The 14725-nt window shown below is 40.9% G+C and overlaps 1 protein-coding gene across 1 annotated transcript in view; it reads left to right on the forward strand.

Moving 5' to 3' along the window:
- The first annotated feature begins 435 nt into the window (after positions 1-435).
- The window catches only part of LOC103899689 (poly(rC)-binding protein 3), a 53611-nt gene continuing 39321 nt past the window's right edge, over positions 436-14725 (forward strand). The window contains exons 1-3 of the mRNA XM_009280197.1: positions 436-573; positions 14124-14147; positions 14253-14285. Coding sequence (XP_009278472.1) covers positions 496-573; positions 14124-14147; positions 14253-14285 — 135 coding nt within the window. The 5' untranslated portion in view covers positions 436-495. The remainder of the gene's footprint in view (positions 574-14123; positions 14148-14252; positions 14286-14725) is intronic.

Below are 14725 nucleotides of genomic sequence, written 5' to 3' on the forward strand. Positions count from 1 at the left end.
AAAAAAAAAAAGAGAAAGGTAGTAACAGGGAGAGAAATTAAAACAGCACCAGGCACATGTAAAAATGCATATATATATTGCATATACACATATATACACACATTGCATATAACAGAGAGAAAGTGGTAGTCAGAAGAAAGCATTGTATTTCACTCTGTTGTGCTCTGTACTTTCAGCTTCAAAATACAGGAAGTTAAAAGAATTTTTAAGGTTTCAAAAGGGAGTTTATCTTGTAATTGGTGAAGGGCTAAAGAGTTGGTTGGGGAGGGATAATAATCAAAGGAGCCTTTTCAGCACTAAACTGTAGTCCAGAGAATCAAAGGGAGGAATGTTAATTGGTTTGTACAACATGATATTCTCAGTTCAGAGTAGCTTCAGCCACTCAATGGTACTTTTCTTTTTCTCTCTCTGTCTTCGTAGGTTGATTAAGTGAATAGAAAAAAAAAAAAAAAGAAAAACGAAGCTGCTTTCAAGTATTGAAGATACAAGGCCAGGATGAACACGAAGGACACAAAAGTGACTGAAGGAGGTCTCAATGTCACGCTTACCATACGCCTTCTCATGCATGGCAAGGTGAAGCATTTACTGTTGCCACAGCAGCTGCCTGTGTATTGAGCGAGTGTGTGCAGTTACCATCAGAGCCTGACAGTGGCATTGGCAGAGGGTCTGCTCCTCCTCCTTCAACTTGAGTCAAAAGCATCATTGCCATGACCGAAAAATCACCCCCCTGCCTTTCAAGGCATCATACTTAAGTTTGCACTGCAGCCCGAGTTCATTGGATCAAACCCTGCCTGTAACGAACCCTTTTTGAGCAGATCCATCGGCAAAAAAAGAGTTCTTCCACTGATAGTTAGCCAAATTAGGCAGACCCTTGCATAAGGCTGACCTGCTTATCGCTCGCCTTCCTCATCATTTGCTGGATTTTGCAGGGTTTTTTAAGATGCCAGAACATTGACTTGTGTGAAAGAATTGCCACAGAATTACTGTCTGTTTCTGTTGAATGCAAATGGCATAGTTCTTCATTATTCTGATGTAGCATCTTATTAGAGTGAACCTCCTGATATACCAAGCATTCGTCCAGGTCCCCTGCGGGTTTGTTTTGGAAGGTTGACTGTCATTTAGTTTCTGTCCAGCGTGGCACTTAAGCATGCAGATAAGTGTGAAATCTGTGCCATAGACAAAGAGCCAATTCAGTATTGTCAGACTTAACAGTCTGAGAGCCCTTTATTTCACATTGCCAGATCACAAAATGGGCTTTTAATTAAAAAACACCTTTCATAGGTAGGTTTGTATTATTTGCATCAGGCAACACCAGGCATTTTTAGGCTTAATGAATGAATGTTATATAAAGGAGATGGTTTTGGCTCTTTCTTAAAAAAAGAACAGTGAATATATGTATAATTTTGGAGATCAGATTTGTATATATAAATCTAAAATGTATTTTTACTCATAGAATTTAATTACTAAAAATACATGTACATTTTAAAACAGTGCATGCTTTCAAACTATGGCATGAACACGTGTGATATACCCATAGCACAAATAAGAGGCTAAGGTATCTCCCTCTGTATTTTACTTACGGAGCTGCTATGAAGTATGAGGGGGTACAGTTTAAGTCTGCAAATTAAAAAACTCAGAGGCTAGGTTATGTCAGATCAAATTATGTATTTTCTCAGAAATGATCCAACCATTTTGTTTGACTTTTTTTTTCCCCCTGAAATATTCAGCTTCAGGCAGGCATCTGGTGTGTAAAATGTGCATCTTAAATAGGGATCTGTCAAACAAATTTAATAATAGTCTCTCTTACCAAACCCACCTAAAAACTGTGTGCATGTCTGCTCTCAAAATTAGGTCTTAGGGGTTGATTTTACCGGGTTCTGGTCCCAATCCAGAAAAGCATTTGAACACATCCTTATCCTGGTGGGTATAAGTAGCCCTACTGGTTTCAGTCAAATTCCCATGTGCTTAGCTGTGCTTTGCTCTGCTTCTTTCAGAGTCATGCCATCAAAGCTAAAATCAAACATTTGTCATTTTCAGGACATTTTAGTTAAACTGTGGGCTAGGGTTTTTTTGAAACAAAAGATATAGTAATCAGAAATGAAATTAGAAAAAGCTAATTTTCTGTGTTAAACATCAATGACTGTGTGTGCAGCCACTTTTAACAGTAACGGATGTTATGTGTCCAATCTTCAATGCATATGTAGCCCCAAGGGTCTAAATTAAACCCATAAAAGCTACAAAGTTCAAATTTTAAGTGGGAGTATACCGTGCATCCTCAGTTAACAAGGCACGATGGGTATACTGTTAACTCCACTATGCTCTAATCATGTATTCTATTGTGCCTAAGTATTGCAAAGAGTACATTAAATCAGAATTTATTTTGGTGATAAAAGTCAGACCCTTATGGTTTCTTTGATGTCATTTCTGTGATTTAGAAATGCTAATATAGAGGAATGAAGGATGTCTGAGTCAATATGAACTCAGTGTGAGAAGGTCACTCTGAAAGCTGTATTTGCCTCTGAAAAAGAAGAAATATGTTTCTAGGCTCTTCCTTAAGATTTGTTGTGGTAATGACATCGGTGGAAATTGCTGATCTCTAATTAGTATTTCTAGACAAAACAATTAACTGAAGCAGAGCTTGGGCTGTAAATAACTGCTCATAACTTGAAAGAGAAGAGGGGAATTAAAAGGTTGCTTTAAAAAAAACAGTAGCAAACTGGATTGAGTTAAATAATTTTAAAGTAAGATTATTTTAAAGTTATTTATTTATTAGCGTGTTTCATGGAAATACGAGGGTCTGTCCCCACTAACCTTAACTCTGCCTCTAAACCTCTATTACCAGTGTACCTTTGCAAAGGGAAGGTCTATGTGCTTTGTGATATTTGCATTCATTTTGATTGAAAGTCCATAACTTGTGCTACTATGCTTAGTTCTCTCGTCTGTAAATCCTGCAGACTTAGGAAATTTTCAGCATGTACTTTTCATGTGATTTGTATAGGGGCTTTAAGTCAAGGATGGACATCTTAATTATGCAATTAAGCTAAATTCTGTACCCGCAGACAGAAAAATTAGGATTTGTATGAATGAACAGACCTGTGCGAGAGGGTAGGGAATAAAAGAACATCTTTAACAGCAACAAAAAAAGCAGGTAGCTAAAATCAAAGACAACATTAGTGTCTGGTGAAAGGAAAACAGATGGGAACAGTCCTGAGCTCCACGAGAACCCAGGGCCAGTGCATCCCCACAGGTAGAACACCTCTCATCAGCTTCTTTGCTTTTTCTTTCTTCAGGGACAGAAGCGGCTGTAGGTCCAGCGGAGCTCCTGCAGGGCTTTGTGCAGCCTCATACTGAAGAGGCTGGGATGGCCGCTTGAAGGACCAGCTCAGCCGCTCCTCTGCAATGTAGCAAGATTTGGGAGCAGATGGCTGGCAATGAGGCAAGGCACAGCCTTGATTTTCTTAGGGCAGAAAATGTGATGTTAAGGGCGGGCAACAATTTTTTTATCTGTGGAAGCAGTAAGAAGGCTTGTGCGGACCCAGAAAAAGCTAACCACGGTGAGGTATAAACCTCAGGGTAAATGTTTCCAGGGCCTGACATGAAAGGTGTCCTCCTGAGCCAGGACTTCAGAGGGTGTGTGATCGTGTAAGATGAAAGGCCTAATTTTCATCTTGCACCATGTTACGTCAGTAAAAAAGTTATGATAGTGTGACAGCCCTGAAGAGAAACCAGGAGCAATACAAAACATTTCTCATACTTTCTTGCAGTGAATTAGAGGGCAGGTGTTAGGGAGTACACTACAAGGGCGGTGCTCAGATGTTCTTCACATCCACAGAGAATCAACTGTCTCTATTTGCAGGGAATTTTAAAAGCGAAATTAGGAAAAACTTCTTATGCAGACGTGTGAGGAGGGGAGGAGGCTGCCCGGGCATGCTGCAGCATCCGTCACTGGAGGTTTTTAAGGACAAGTTAGACATAAATGAATACATCCCATATAGATGCCATGGCCCTGCAGCCTCTGCTGCCCGGGACCTTTTTGACTGAGTTACCTGAATGCTTCTCTGAAGAGGGCAGGAACTGAAGACCCTTTTGAAGCGTGTGCAGGAGTTGGATATATAGAGTATATTAAATAATGCAGAGATGCATTTTCATCTTTTATTAATGAGAAAGATGAACCACATTAAGGCATAGAGCTGTTTCATGCATTTCAGTAGAGAAGAACAGGGAATACGGGCTGGGGCTGTTTGCGTTGCCCTACTTGTGTATTTGCCATCTAATCCCTGCTGTTTCTTGAAGTAAAATAAGTAAAATCACTGTGTAGGGCAGAGATGTGAATGGGTACGGACATTTTATTACCTTTGTCTGCTTTAAAAGTAGAATTTCTAGGTAGGATTAGAATATTGCGGTGATTGCAAGATTTCTGCTTCCAGCAAAGGCAAAAATGGCAGCATTTACCCAGATCAGATCAAATTTTTGAAGGGCTTATGGAACACAAATTGAGTGCGTGTGTACTCGTGGGTAAACAGTCCCCAGCTATCAGAGCCCTCTCTAAGGAGAGGCAGAGCTCAGGCTCCGAAAGAAACATACCTTTCGCTTTTTCTTACTTTTTTAGTTTTTGTCAAAATCAAGCTTCTTCTGGCTATCCGCATGTTATAGGGTCTTTGATGGAGCTCGATGTTTCTCTCTTATCATTCCTTGCTCACCTTTTGCTGAGTTTTTTATTCCCATTACTTGTGGCTGGTTTTTTTTTTCTTGCTTACTGCCACAGGTAATGAGGTTGGAAGATTGTGGAAAATCGTAGCCTTGCCCACAGGTCTCTGCCAACAGATCTTAGTACTTGACATCTGTAATGCTCTTGTTCCAGTTTTGATCAGTTCATACCCAAAAAGAAATAACTCTTGAAAAAGCACCTACTTTGACTGTACTGGGTAATGATTGCATGATTTTGGACTGGTTTGGATTTGTACACAGCCAGTGTTAACAGGCTGATTAAGACCCTAGAGACTCACCATTAAAGGTTAATTTTAAATGTGGATGGTAAAGAGACTGTGCTGGTAGAAAGATATTAAATTTCAGGAAAGCAGCTTAATAGAGATTTAAAAGTTGGGTCCATGAGGTGGAACAGGAGAAAATATTCAAATGTGCCAGCACGGAAAGGAGAGCAGGGTCACAAATCCACTTTGGTCTCCATCTCGTAGTGGTGGTGCAGGAGTCTTTGCTTCCTCCTTCCAGTACAAACCTGCAGAAGGAAAAATGCATCGTTTCCAAATGCACTGAGTGAAGGTGTACATCGAGGAAACCATATTGGGTGCAGTGAAGTCTGCAAGAAACCAAAGTAGAATTTACTAAATATTGAGTCTGAGGAACCTTTCAGAGAAAGGGGAAGGAGTTCAGAAATAGAAAACGAAATGGATTAATAAAGTCAGATGGTTAGGAAGATCAAGGAAATAATTTGCAGGTAGAATGAAGGAGGGAAGGGAAAAGTGGCAGGGAAGTAGGACTCTTGCCAAATACTCAGAGGTGTAAATTGGAGAGTTGAGGCAATTAACTGGAGAAGGTAATTTAGAAGATACGTGTTCAGTGAGAGAAGGAAATCTGGAAAGCATAAAAGACTGAAAGGCATCAGATGTGGCAGTGTCTAGAGAGTCGCACATTTGGGATATGCTGGGTTGGAGACAAAAGCTGTTGCAGCAAAAGCATGTGCAATTTTGGATGTATAGCGTTGGTGCATCGCGGGGCAAAGAGATGGTAATTACCTTACCGTTCTTCTGGCAAAATCACACCTGCGGTTCTGTGCTCAGCAGCAGGCGTCACCTGTGTGAGTGATGTTGAAGACTGAGCAGAGTGGGAATTCACAGAAAAATAACAAAGTTTTAGGAGGCTGAGGAGATTGTGTCTAGCTTTCTTCAGACATTCTCATAAATACCTGGAGAGAATAAATACGAGTGTAATGGGGTGTTGTTATTTTGAACAATACAAGTGCTTGTGACTGGAAATAACGGGATGAAAAATATTTTTGAAAATAAATCCTAATAAGGGAATCCCAAGAGAAATTCCTGGTATTGGGATTTTTATGAGGTTCTGGAAGCCTCCCAAGCAGATTTTAAACATGTCTGGGGAAGAGCAGCACATGTACTATGTAGAATGTATAATCTGCATTGATGGAGGAAAGAGATGATGACTGAGTGGAGCTTTTCCTTCCCTGATACCATTTGCTCAATGATATGCTTCTCATAGTTTCAGCAGTAGTGAATTAGAAAAATGTACCTGCAGTCAAATGTTCAGGTTTGGACAAAACCCTATGAGTGCCTTGATGTTTAGGCAATAAACTACCAGTACTTACAGCTTAATTTTAGATGCCCTGAGGAACTCTGTCTCCCAATGGTTTCAGCAGGATCAGTGGGTGCCTTGTGGCACTGGAAGGACTGGTTACAGCGGACTTGCGTCCAGCTTCAGCGGTGACTTTTAGACATGTTGGTGATTGTTTTGTGATGCTATATATAAAATTTTTTACAAGAAAAAGAAAAAAAATGTAGACTCATTAAAGTGATTGCTTACACTTAACAGCTCAAATATAGACAGAATAAAATCATGGAGAAAATTGCCATTTTCATCAGTATAGATAATATAGTTTTAGCACCAGGGATTTCTTTTAGTGGCCACTTTTTTGTGCCTGCTTAATTGCCCCCTGAAAGATTGTAAAGCAAGCACAGGAATAATTTTTCCCCACCTGTAAAGTAATGCTCTTTTCCTTCCCCGTTCTTTTCTTTTATTTTTTACTTATTAAATTATAGCATACAACAAAGTAGCTTTAAGAATCACCTTTTCAGTAATTTAATCCAAGCCATAAAATGCCAACCAAGCCACTGTTTGTTCTGTTCTTTCTAGTTTCCACGAACGCTGTCAGGGTGTTATGAGGATTGACTGTCCTGCCTATTGCTATTATAGTTCTTGTTTTGTTTGTTTGCATTACTGTGGTACCTAAGAGCTCTAGTCATGGAACAAAACTGTGTGCAAATACACAACACAAGATGGATTTCCTCTTAGTGTGTTTGTAGTAACAGCTGGGAGTTTCTCACTAGCCTAAAAAATCAACAGAAAGGACAGAAGTCTTTTCCCCCAGCCCCTGGGCACTGAATGTCCCCAAAAACAATCTCCATAGCCGAATTTTCCCACTTCTGTCAGACAGAATCTCCTCATCGGTCCGCAGCTGTAATGGACAGGGATTGCAGAAGGCACACACCCTACTCAGTGCTGCTGCTTCAGCATCACAGGCGGAGGGACAAGCGAAGGGACAGAATGGGGTTTTGGTTTGTTTTTTGGGGGGAAGGCTGGGAGGTTTGGTGTGAAATTGAATGTAAATTGCTTGCCAATCTGCTGTCAAAAAGCAAATGAGAAATGCCCATTGGCATAGCTGCCCAAAAAATGGTAGATGGACCTGCGGAAGATTCATAACGCTGGCATCTCCGTTAGAAAGACCGTAATTTGAAGGTTTCCTCATACACTACCACATTTGTTAGCATGAGATCTGTCTCAGTAAGGGCTTGGACTGCAGCGTCTTACTAAATTAGGTCTGTTAGCATCAGACAGTGACTATTGAAGCATCACCTAGGAACATGAGATCTCCCGTGTCAGTGAGGCCAATCCCACATAATCCCAAAACACAAATCAGACTCTCAGTTTATCCGAGGCAGCCGTTTGTTTCCTAAGGTAGACACGTTACATCATGTTTCCCAAAACTGACTAAGACTTTTTTTCCAGCCTTTGAAAAACACCGATGGCCCACGTGCTCCATACACATTGTCCAGAACATCTTCATGGAACATTTTCCTGGGGTCTTCCATGCAAACATCTTCATGAACTTATACAAGTATTGGCAACTCTATCCTTAGAACAAAGCAAAGAGAGAGAGTTGGGTTATGTTATGCCTCTTTATGGATGGGAGAAAAACAGCTGGTGCTGGTCTAGAAAACTTTATCAGCGCAGATGTTGTTTGCTGTTGCCAGGATCCCTCCTTGTCTCGTGACGGATGTTCTTCCCCACGCTGGAAGGCTGTATTTCTTTCCTTTCAATGCTTTTCTAGCAGGCGCTTTTGTTTGTAGAGTCCAGTCCTGCTGGCTCTACCTTATGTTTGTTCATAGAAAGCAGGTAGACGTATGCAACAAAAGCATTGCCTGAATAAATTGCAGGCTTTAGGATGTGGCCTGTGCTTTGTCAGATGCTTTGGAGTGAAAGTATATATTCTTACATTATTTCTTAAACGTGTTTTCCTTCTAGATGTGGCTTTATCTCAGGGCTCCTGTGAGATTAGTGTTCCATTCGCCCTGTAGTGCTGATAATAGAAGCCGCGTGCCCCATGGTAATAGAGCAAGACCTGTGTTTTTATATGGTCTTGGAATAGCTAGCTGTTTTGGTTTGATTTCTTAGGCCACAGTAATTATCAAACTAGCCTCACACTTACAAAAATGATGGAATTTCTCACATTATGTTTACAGATCGAAGGTTAGACTTTATACCAAGGTTTGTTACCATCCGTTAAGCCTCTTGTTTTCTTAACATGACTGATTTCTTTCCCTTGTTATTCAAAAGGCACACCAGATAATTGATTAGGAAATAGCTTTCTCCTACAGCCTATTTTATATCTTTGTTTAGTCATTCGCACCATCAAGAGCCCTGCAAAAGCCTTGGCTCACAGACTTCTCTGCTGCCGCCTTTTGTTCTGCTGGTGCTGCCTTGCCCTCAGGTGACCACAGATGATGCAAAAACTACAGAAATAGCTTTCTGCTCTGTGATGGGCCCACTGCTCCCCAAGTGTTCATTAAGAGTAAAACTCATCCCATTCATGTGAATGAGATGTGCAAATAATATTATATGCCGCATTTCAGCGTGAAAGAAAGCATCCCTTGTTTTTACCATTGCCTTTCCTCAAGTTATCTGCAATGAATTGGGTGGTTGGCTAGCAATATACTTAATTGATACTGAGCAGTCTTCCAGTGCTTGTTGGTGAGGTTCACCTCTTGTCTTTTTATCTATTTTATTAGAAATGGCATACTAAAGAGAATCATAGACATAAATCAACTCAGACCCCCGGGCTAAATAATTATTTTCAGGCTATCTGAAATCAGCATGTACATTTCAAATTTTCCTTGCTGTCATTTCTCAAAGGAAAGTTCATATTTACCTCTTTGGTGCCTGTATGTATATATTGACTTTGCACACAAATATATAAATGTATGTGTGTGTGTATGCATATGTATCAGTGGATGTAGGCACGCACACACTTGCAGCTTTTAGGAGGCATCCTATTCGTCCAGCACGGTTGCTGTGGTGTATCTGCTTCTGACAGGTGGGTGTTTATATGTTGAGGCCAAGGAGCTTGGGTAGTACTTTTAGCTCTAGCATCAGTCTGCTAGGTTGCCCTGGACCTATCTTTCTCCCTCTGAGCTTTATTTCCGACATTTATAATTTCCTTTTTTTGTGCACTGCTTTTCGATCAGCTGTTGAAATGTGATTATATGAAACCCAGTAATTGTTATCATATAATTTATTTTCCCACTGTGTTTACGCGTAGAGGGTTAGTCAATAAATCAGTCTGAAATTGATCATAAATACTTACCTTTAGCTTATATTCCTGAGCACTGGAAAACAGCAAATAGTTCAGGAGTTATTAGTATATTCTAATAGGCAATTATTTGCTAGGACAGCAAAATCAAACTCCTGTCTGACCTGCACTGAGGCTGAATTTGACATCAGCTGTAGGATTCCTCTCACCGAACTTCAGCTGTGTTAGTGTCAGTCTAGGCTTCTTCTACTGCAGATGGAGAAAAACTAAACCCTTGGGAGTGCACTTCTTCCCTCCTCTTTTAAGAACAAAACGTCCTCCATTATCTCTCTCCCTGGACTGCAGAGGAGGCTGTGTGCCTGGCTTACACTAGACTCCTAACTTTTAATGAACTGATGTAGGTGACAGACATCCCATCCCTTCAGTCTTATGCAGTTAACTACAGCACGGTTTGGTGCCTGGCAGCTTTAGAAACATTTTCTGAAGAAGATAAAGCCCTCAAAGTAACCTTGGCTAGAAATATTGATAAAACTTGAGTGTCATAAAATTGATGTTAGGTATCTCATTAAGCACTAAAAGTAATTTAGGGTGATATAAGAATCTATATGAAACAAATATTGGACTTCGTAAAGAAACATTAAAGGTTTGATGAAGTAGCATTGGTAGTTTGGAGAATGAGGTGCAAAGAGACTTCTGATTTAATCTGTGGCTGAGGTAGGTTTCTCATCATAATTAAAGACATGATCTGTTGTCACCAGTACTTATGGGATCTTTCCTAGAAACAGCTAAGACCCCAAAAAAGTCTGAAGTGACCCATTTAGAACCATTCTAGATTTTAAATTTTTTTTAGTAATTTTTATGAATCAAAAATTCTGGAAAAATTAGGGATATCCATGTGAAGTTAATGTTTCTCTCTCCCCCTGCACCCTTCCCTCACATTTCCAAGCAGAATCCCAGCTCCCAGTGCAGGGGGAGAGGTGGCTTTTGCTTGGATGTTTTGAAACTGTCTCCTTATAGAATAAGCTTTAAATTCACCCTTTGAGGAGGGGAAGGTTTGAAGTATTCCATAGCATTACAGTGACATTTGCTGGCATGTTCTAAGGAACTGGTCACCAGTCTCATTGAAATATTTTTTCTCAGTGGGATTCACACTGTTCATTTGCTCAGTTCTTTGGCAGCTTGTACTGTTTGGTAATAACAAGGTGATGATCAGTCAGGTAGAATTCCTGTCCCCACTGAAATCAATAGCAAAATTCCCGCAGACTTCAGTGGAACAAGCAGCTTGAGAATCCTAATATTTTATGCTCTACTCTGCTTGTTTAAAAACTCCCAATTTCCTTGTTTGAAATGGACCATCTTTTTTACTAGGGCTACAAACAGTATATTGCTTTTCTGTTTCCAAAGCAAACGTATCTGTTCTTGTTTCCAAGGAAGATATCTTTGTACTTATTAACCATGACCCATCCATACATTTTGGAAAGAACAGCATCTGTCATTAAGACCCAGGATGATCAAGTGGATTGGGACAGATTTCATACTAAGTCTACACTGGCAGAGCCTTGCAGGTTCAAGACCAGGCCTACAGCTTCTAATGAAACTTCAGATATAGAAAAACTGAAATTATACCATGGGCTGAAATACAATTACTTGCCCATAACAATTGAAACACAATACGCTCACACATAGCAAAAGGTCCTTCTACATCCTAAGAATCTGTTTTACGAAAGAAATTACTTCTGAAAGCTGGGACTGAGAAGAATGGAAAAAGTTTTCAAGGTAAAACTGCTGAATGTGCTGAGTGGGCAGATAGGAACTACTAGACATGAGGGGTGTCGTGGTTTAACCCCGAAACCAGGACAGGGGTTCCCAAGGCTCTCATCGTTGAGAGTCTTACTCCCTGTATTGTTTAATCCCATTCAACAGTTACAAGCAGGTTGGCAAAGTTACAATGATAATATAAAAAAATAGTAAGATCTTAAAAATTCTGTGGAATGGGTGCCCCAAATTTGTGTCACTGCTAACAAAAAAGCTGCACCTCATTAGAGAGCCTACACAGCATGCTGGTACAGCTGTCTCAGCCATGGGAAAAGACGTGACCTAAACCCATGTATTAAGAGACACAAGATAATTTGGTCATAAGACACAAAACTGCAGCGAGTCTGCTTCATTCATTCCTCTTCTCACAGAGCTGCTTCTTTGCATTGTGTGTGCAGATGTACAGACGTCTCACGGTCCCAGATGGACACAGGAAGCTTTAGCAAGAACAGTCGCACAGCTGTGTGACGTGTAAAGATCTACTGTACATCAGCCAGCAGAACTATAGGTTTGCAAAGCAGATACCTCTGGAAGATTTGCAATGTCTGTCTGGACCATATCTTTTCTCTGGTCAGCGTGTACAAGAGAGCAGAATCCCATCTTGGAAGAGAAGTAGGAAGGGAAATAAAAAAAGGGAAATGGGAAACAGAAAAAGTAAATTTTGAAAATAAACCTGAGAAGGGGCCTCACTGGGTTGAGGAACTTTGTGGCTAGTTAGGCACTGACTTCAGTGGATATAAGGCCATGCTTGAAGAATCACAGACCCATGGAGGTTGGAAGGGACCCCCAAAGGTCTCCAGTCTGACCTCCTGAATCAAGCAGATCCCATTGGAGCAGGTTGCTCAGGGCCTTGCCTAGGATGGGTTTGGACACCTTCAAGGATGGGGACTCCACAGCTTCTCTTGGTGCCTGTTCCAATGTCCAGCCATCCCCATGGTAAAAAAACTTTTCCTCATTTTGAGTAGGAATTTGATGTTGCAACTTGCTTTCCTTATTATATACTGCAATAAGATCCTCCCAAGTCTTCTCTTCCTAAGGGTGAACAAATGCAGTTCTCAGCCTCTCCTCATGCGTCCTGTGCTCCGGTCCCCTGACCGTCTTGTTGGCCCTGCGTTAGATTCACTTCAGTGTGTCCTTGTCTGTCTCATACTAGGAGCCCAAAACAATCCTCCAGGCATGGTCTCACAAACACAAGGAGAAGGCAAGAATCATTTGCCCCAGCCTGCTGCCTACACTCTTGCTAATACAGCCCAGCATTTGGTTGATGAGGGATGCACTGCCCATGTACTCATGTACTCATGTTGGAGTTGTGCATTGGGACCCTCAGGACTTTTTCTGCAAAGCCAGTTTGTATGTAGCAAGTTTTTGCCCAGCCTGTCCTGCTACATGGGCTTGTTCCATCCCAGACATGGGACTTTTCATTTGGCTTTTTTGTACTCCCTGAGGTTTCTCTCAGCCCATTTCTCCAGCCTGTCTAGGTGACTCCAAATAGCAGCCTTGTCCAGCGGTGTAGTGACTGTTGCCCCCAGTCTGGTGTTATGTGCAAACTTGCAGAGAGTGCAAAGGAACCATATGACAAAGTTCTTCATTGAGATAGGTTGTCTTCTCACTGAAAGGACTTTACATCTTGTGAGCAGGATGTGAGAAGTTGCAAGCACAAGCAGCTTCATATTATGAGCTTATAAATAACATTCTGGTGAGAAATAGCTCTCTCAAGGTCACTACAGATAGTCCTCTACTGCAGGGTGAAGTTAGTACCACTTTATCATGAGTCCATCACTGGATAGAGCAATGGAGGACAATTTCTTAAATCTTACTCTTTGGACTGTGTTTCAGGATGGGTCAGACTTAAGTATATAGACTGGGGGAGGGAGGGGAAACTGTGTATCATACGTCTGGGACAGATCAGCCATGTGAGACAGTCTTTAACCATTGAAGTAGATTTCACAATCTGAGTATAGGAGAGGAGTTTGTTTTCCTTTAGCTGGTCTCCTCTCCATCAGATGATTTCCAGTCTGATGTCACACCTGCATGATTTGTGTAACGTATTCATTTTAGAGTTATTAGCTTCATTTTTTGCTACCTGTTGGTTTTATGCACCGAGTTTTTAACCCTTGGGATGTTGCCAGAACTGCCAAATTGTTCCCCTATTGTATGTTCACACTGACATTTCTTAGTATCTTCTGTCCCTTCATGGAAGGTTGTGGGAGTCCAGTAGCAATTCCCAAATCCCTAAAAAGTGATTAGCAATTATTGTTCTGTAAGTGCTTAATAGGGAGATTAAGACAGGCCACCAGGTGTTTATGCAATAACACTCTAGCATGGAAATTCAGCTCTAGCTATTACAGGGTGTAAAGAGGGTAAATGCCTGCCCTCAGAGAGACCAGCAATTATTTTGATGCTTGTATTATATCCTGTTTTCTCTAGCAGGTTGTGCAGTTCTATTATTTTTGAACCTTTCATTACTGATATGGGTTTATCTGTGTTTATAGTAGTGGGATTGATCTGTAACTGCAAGATCAGTTTCTGTTAAAGGTATTTTTCTTGCACAATCAGTAAGTTGCAAAGCCGCATTTTTAGTCCGCCTCTTTGTATCTAACATGTCATATTTGTATACAGCAACAATGGAAGCGGGCTACGCTTCATATTGCAGGTTTGAAATAAGTGATAGTGAAATAGCTTAGGAGCAGAGCAAATGCTCTTCTGTAGCAAATCGTATCATTCACAGTGTCTTTTTTTTCTGTTTCAGGAGGTTGGAAGCATTATCGGAAAGGTCAGGAAATTACTTTTTCTCTTTATTTTCATGTCAAAATATTGTATATCAGTTCACTTCATCAGCCCAGGCTAATTTTTTTTTTTTTTTCTGTTTCTTTAACAGAAAGGTGAGACAGTTAAGAAGATGAGGGAGGAGGTAAGACAATCCTTGATGTCTTTACTTGCCTTTCTTTCCAGCTCAGAGAACAGGGAAATTCAGTGCGCACAGACCGATACTGCCATCAAGTGGGCAGTTAATTTAACATCACCATTCTTTGCAAGTGGTGGTGTATAAGTGTGCTGGCCTAAATTAAACATTGTTGTTAATGTAACCTCCTTATCGCCACAGCAGTCTGGAGTCTTTCATTCCCATAGCAATATGCCTGCTGCTGTCTTATCTCAGGAACAGCTTAGCCAGCGTGATTCTGTGCATCAAAACCACTGTATCTTTCTTTAGCATACCAACATCGGTCCTGCATGTCGCTTGGCTTCCTGGTAGAGAGCTTCCAAAATCTGAAACCAAGCATTAGACTGATGCTACATAAAGTTTGAGGGTAGACACAAGCTTCAGCAGACCTGGAGCCAGACTTGCATAAG

This window comes from Aptenodytes forsteri, unplaced genomic scaffold, assembly GCF_000699145.1.
Source record: "Aptenodytes forsteri isolate BGI_AS27 unplaced genomic scaffold, ASM69914v1 Scaffold114, whole genome shotgun sequence".
Taxonomy (NCBI): domain Eukaryota; kingdom Metazoa; phylum Chordata; class Aves; order Sphenisciformes; family Spheniscidae; genus Aptenodytes; species Aptenodytes forsteri.